The 4,423-nt window shown below is 36.3% G+C and overlaps 1 protein-coding gene across 1 annotated transcript in view; it reads right to left on the bottom strand.

Annotated features, from left to right (window-relative positions):
• Positions 1-1,438: 1,438 nt before the first annotated feature.
• The window catches only part of mknk1 (MAPK interacting serine/threonine kinase 1), an 11,136-nt gene continuing 8,151 nt past the window's right edge, over positions 1,439-4,423 (bottom strand). Inside the window, exon 14 of the mRNA XM_014002937.1 lies at positions 1,439-4,086. Coding sequence (XP_013858391.1) covers positions 3,867-4,086 — 220 coding nt within the window. The 3' untranslated portion in view covers positions 1,439-3,866. The remainder of the gene's footprint in view (positions 4,087-4,423) is intronic.

Genomic DNA, 4,423 nt, shown 5'->3' with positions numbered 1-4,423 from the left:
ACGGTGGCTAAAAGCTAAAATTAAAAAAGAGAAAATGTAAAAGTAAAAAAAATCTAATTAAAAGTAACAAAAGGCTAACTATAACCCATAAAGTAGCAAAATAGCCAAAGATCAGCTGAAAGCTAAAACTAGCAGAAGAATGGGCTAATAAAAAGTAGAAATTGAGTAAAGTATGAAGTGGGTTTGAAAAAGATTAATGTTTTGAAGGAATTCAAGACATCTTGATGTATTTCCATGTGGTAAATATTWGAAAACAAGGTTAGAATTTTAATTTTTTTTTATCATCTCTGCAGTAAGCTGAACATTTTTGATTAATAAGTAATTAAGCACAAAAATACAGAAATAGATGGATTAAAATAAATTGCATGGACAAYAACACCGGGAAAGTAATAGCTACTTGTAACTGTAAAACGTAGCACAAATTTTTCTGAAGACTGTCTTCCAGGATTTTTGCAGCAACAGAAAAGGTGGACAAAAACAAGGAAAAATTACAAAAGACTGAAAACAGGACTTCACCAGAATTCATAGCAACAACTCTCAGGRACTTACCACTTCAGACTCGTTGTTGTGTCAGTGTCGCCGTGTTTTGTCTCATGAAGCTGCTCAGGAGGAGCTGCACGGAGGAAGTGATGCTCTCTCCTTGCAGCGGGTACAGCGGAGCTGCGCTGCTCCTCACTCACCGCTAGAGGCGCTAKAGAGTCTGTTCAGGTCAACTGGTCAAATCTGACCTCTTCTGAACCAAATGACCTGCTTTTTTCCTTGTATTAAATATATTGAAGATGGCCACCACAGCTAATCAACATAGTCAACACAAGAAATGCTTTAATTCAATAATGTTACAAATATTACACTAAAGTTTGATGTGTAGCTGGGAGTTATTTACAACACACCCCCTAAGTGTGATATCTCACAATAACATTATTTTCAAGGTTTGGCTAAAACACCTATCAATGAAAGAGAAATGTGATTAACGAGAACCTATAAATAGCAAAARATTACTATAAATTACATAAAAAACAATTTTGTTTAAATGATGCAACACAATTTAGACAGAATTTAAATAATATTTATTGAGAACTCAGCTTCCTGTAATAAAAACCAATTGTTGTCTGATGTGGTCTCTGAGCAAATCTCTTTCAATTCCTGTCGGCCAATGAAGGCCTTTGGTTGCCATGGGGATGGGGGGGGTGTCCATGGCAACTATGTGACGTGAGGGGAGATGTTTAGCAGCTGTACATAAAGTTAACAAGATTAAGAGATGTACAACGTATTAAATACCATCACAGGCCTGGTGAAACAGTTTCTAAATTCATAAAACTAAAAAAGGAAAACAAAAAAAGTCAATGTTCTGTTTTTGATGAGCTCAAGAAAGACGGACCTTGGCTTGGTCCATCGATCACAAAACAACCGATACAAAACAAAATAAAACATACTCCTATGAATACTGAATCCTTTTATTCACATTATAAACTCCTATATTTCTCACGGTCGAGCTGTGAACAAATCCCTTTGAGTTCCAATAAGCACCAACAACCAAACATTTAACAATCCCAGTTCAAGTCATTCAGGCTAAAACACGCTGGAAAAATATCTCCAAGACTGAAATTAAGAAATTAAGAGAAAAAAAAGCTCATTTAGGTGTGCTGGGGGAAAAGTAATGCCAACTGAGAATTGTAGTTATTTCTAAGTGAAATARTACTCCAGGTGTCAAATTGTAGGAGCAAACAAATGCTTTTGATAAAGAGAAGGTTGCGTATTTAAATCACGTCGGGGTCACCAAATTGTTGGAAAAATATGCGTTGTCGCAATCGATATATAAATGACCAATAAATTTCTTCAAAAYTATRATCCCCATTGTTACATGAATTGTTCAGATCTTTTGGTGTAGGGCTCTGAGAGTGAAGTGGATGTAAGGTAGCAGCTATCCACTTTAGTTGGATAAATTTACTGGAGGGTGTTAGCTTCAATAACCACTAATCCACTAAACAAGAGTCTTAGCTACACTAACGCTAAACCACTAAACCGATAAAAGAAATTTGTGGAAGCTATCTGCTAAGACGGCGTTAACTCAGTCTGACAAACTCCAACTCCTTCCAGTTGGTGGGACTGATGCAAACCTGTTGTTGGTTTTCTATTGGTTTAATCTGAATGTGTGTGGGATCATTTGGGGTAAATTATAGCTCTAACTTGTGATGCTTCCAGTTTACCACTTTCAAAATAAAAAGCATTTCTTTGCTTGAGTTTGTATTATTATAAACGCTGTAAAAATGCTACACGGTAAACGCCGTGCTTGTGAGAGGGGGTAGATTTCATTTAATGTGGGATAAGCAGCATAAAAATAGAAGTTTAACACTTGCGGCCTCAAATTAGCAGAGCCCAATTTAGTGGAAGCTAAACCGTTTCCAACAGTTCGAAAAAACAAGCTAATCTGCTAAATGTGAAGCTAGTTCTGCTATTAGCCGATTAGCAAAACTGTATCAAGCTTTAGACTAGCAGACCAGTTCGTAGTTACGGGTAGCCTAGCGGAGCCCAACTCTTCTGGGTCGCAGATCAACAGAGAAAACGCTGAGGTTGTCATGAAAACAACACTGGAGTTGTGCAAATTCAACAAGCTCTAAAAGTAGATTTATAGCTTAGATATTAATTTAAAAAAAATCACATCTATGATCCTAAATTAAAATGAACACAAATTAGTCTAGAGCAAATACATCCTGTCTGTATAACGATGTAGATTTACCTGTTTAAATTGTTCAAGTCCAATGGTTTCCATGTCAAACTCAGCGTTTTCACAAAACAATGTGAGCTCTGCCTGCCCAATTATAACAATTTTTAATTATGAAATGGTCTATTATTTGTAAAAAAAGACTAATCTAATAACTAACAATCAATTCAGGAAGTGTTTTTGCATAAAATGTCCATATATGTCATCAGTCAGCACACTCAAGATCCAAGTAATTATCCGGACTCAAGTCCTTTAAAGAGAATATCTGTAACAGGTAACCTTTTCCACATAACCCCACTTCAAATGATCTGAACTATCCCTTTAAAAGAACTGAAACAGTTTTTTAAAGTACATGAGTAAAGTATAGTATAAAGTATWTCAGTGCTACAGGCAGCTTGTGTTAAGGTGAAAGCTAAAGATCCACTCTTAACCCCCATGGTTTCAGCTATGTTCAGCTGTAAATGGGTACAATTAGAAAAAAGAAAAAAAAGCCCAAGCATCCTTCACTTCTATATATCAAATATAAAACACACACATCCATACACATCTTACACATCACAAACGCTTTAAAAAATATAAAAATATATAATCCCTTTCCACCAACAACTAAAATTAAATATTAACCCAATCACAGCTGAACGATAAGAGAAGTTGTTCTAAATAAAATGAAAATATATTTCTAAATAAAATGAAAAACCGTATCAGGACAGAAAAAAGCTGCACCTGAAACTCTAAAATGCTGTTTTGGTACTTATAAATAACAAAAAAAAAAACTTGTTTTATTAAAAATAGGTTTGGTGTTTTGGCTCATTAACCATAAATAGAGCTGCAAAGTTGATATGTTCCAAAAGCAAAAAGCTAATCCCTCTTGTCTGAAACACAGACAGATTAAAACCTTTTTCAATTAGGAGGTGCCATCAGAGGATTAACTGTTCCACTGGTGTTTAAACCATTCAGATCAAAATGTGAYCCATGGTGAAAAGCGTCAACACCAGAAACCTCTGACACTGTGGCTGATCTAAAAACACTCCCCCTATGGAAAAATAAAAATAGATTAAAAGATAAAAATAAAAAGCAGGCAGAGGCTGAAAGCAAAAATTTTAAAAATGTAAAAACCAACAACAAAAGAATTCACGCTGGTGTCTCAGGCTGTGAGGTCATCACAAGCTGGTGCGAAGTCCCCGTTGCGCAGGGCACTGGACTGGGCCCGTCTGCGGGCCAGTCTGGAGTTGGACGGAGGGGACAGTCTCATGGAGCAGACGATGACTCCGGCGTCCTCCTGCTGCTCGTCGTGCTGCGACAGCTGCCGGTTAAAGGCGATGGCTTCGGCTGCGAACTGGCTCAGGTCTTTGGTGCTGCTGTTCCTAAAACCAAGAGGAGGCAGAAGATTCACTCGTGCTCTCAAAACTACTTCAAAGACTTGCCTATTTAATACTCATTAAACTGACTGATAAACAAACAAAAACACTTATATATGCTAATATCATCATTCAAGAACCTAAACATCGAAAGCAATAAAACCTCCAAATATTTAGAGAACTGGACTGAAAAAAGAACTTTAAAGTGCCTGAGTTAAAAAAAAGATTTAAATATGAATGCACTTTTGGGAAGATTGAACATGTCAACATTTTTCTCAGTAAATATATTACTAGAGGTGCTAATGACAAGAAATTTTCACCAGATGTCGGTAACAACCCAAAT

Source organism: Austrofundulus limnaeus, unplaced genomic scaffold (assembly GCF_001266775.1).
Source record: "Austrofundulus limnaeus strain Quisiro unplaced genomic scaffold, Austrofundulus_limnaeus-1.0 Scaffold15, whole genome shotgun sequence".
Classification (NCBI taxonomy): domain Eukaryota; kingdom Metazoa; phylum Chordata; class Actinopteri; order Cyprinodontiformes; family Rivulidae; genus Austrofundulus; species Austrofundulus limnaeus.
The sequence above is the reverse complement of the archived record's forward strand: the minus strand, read 5'-3'. Positions and strand labels throughout refer to the sequence as shown.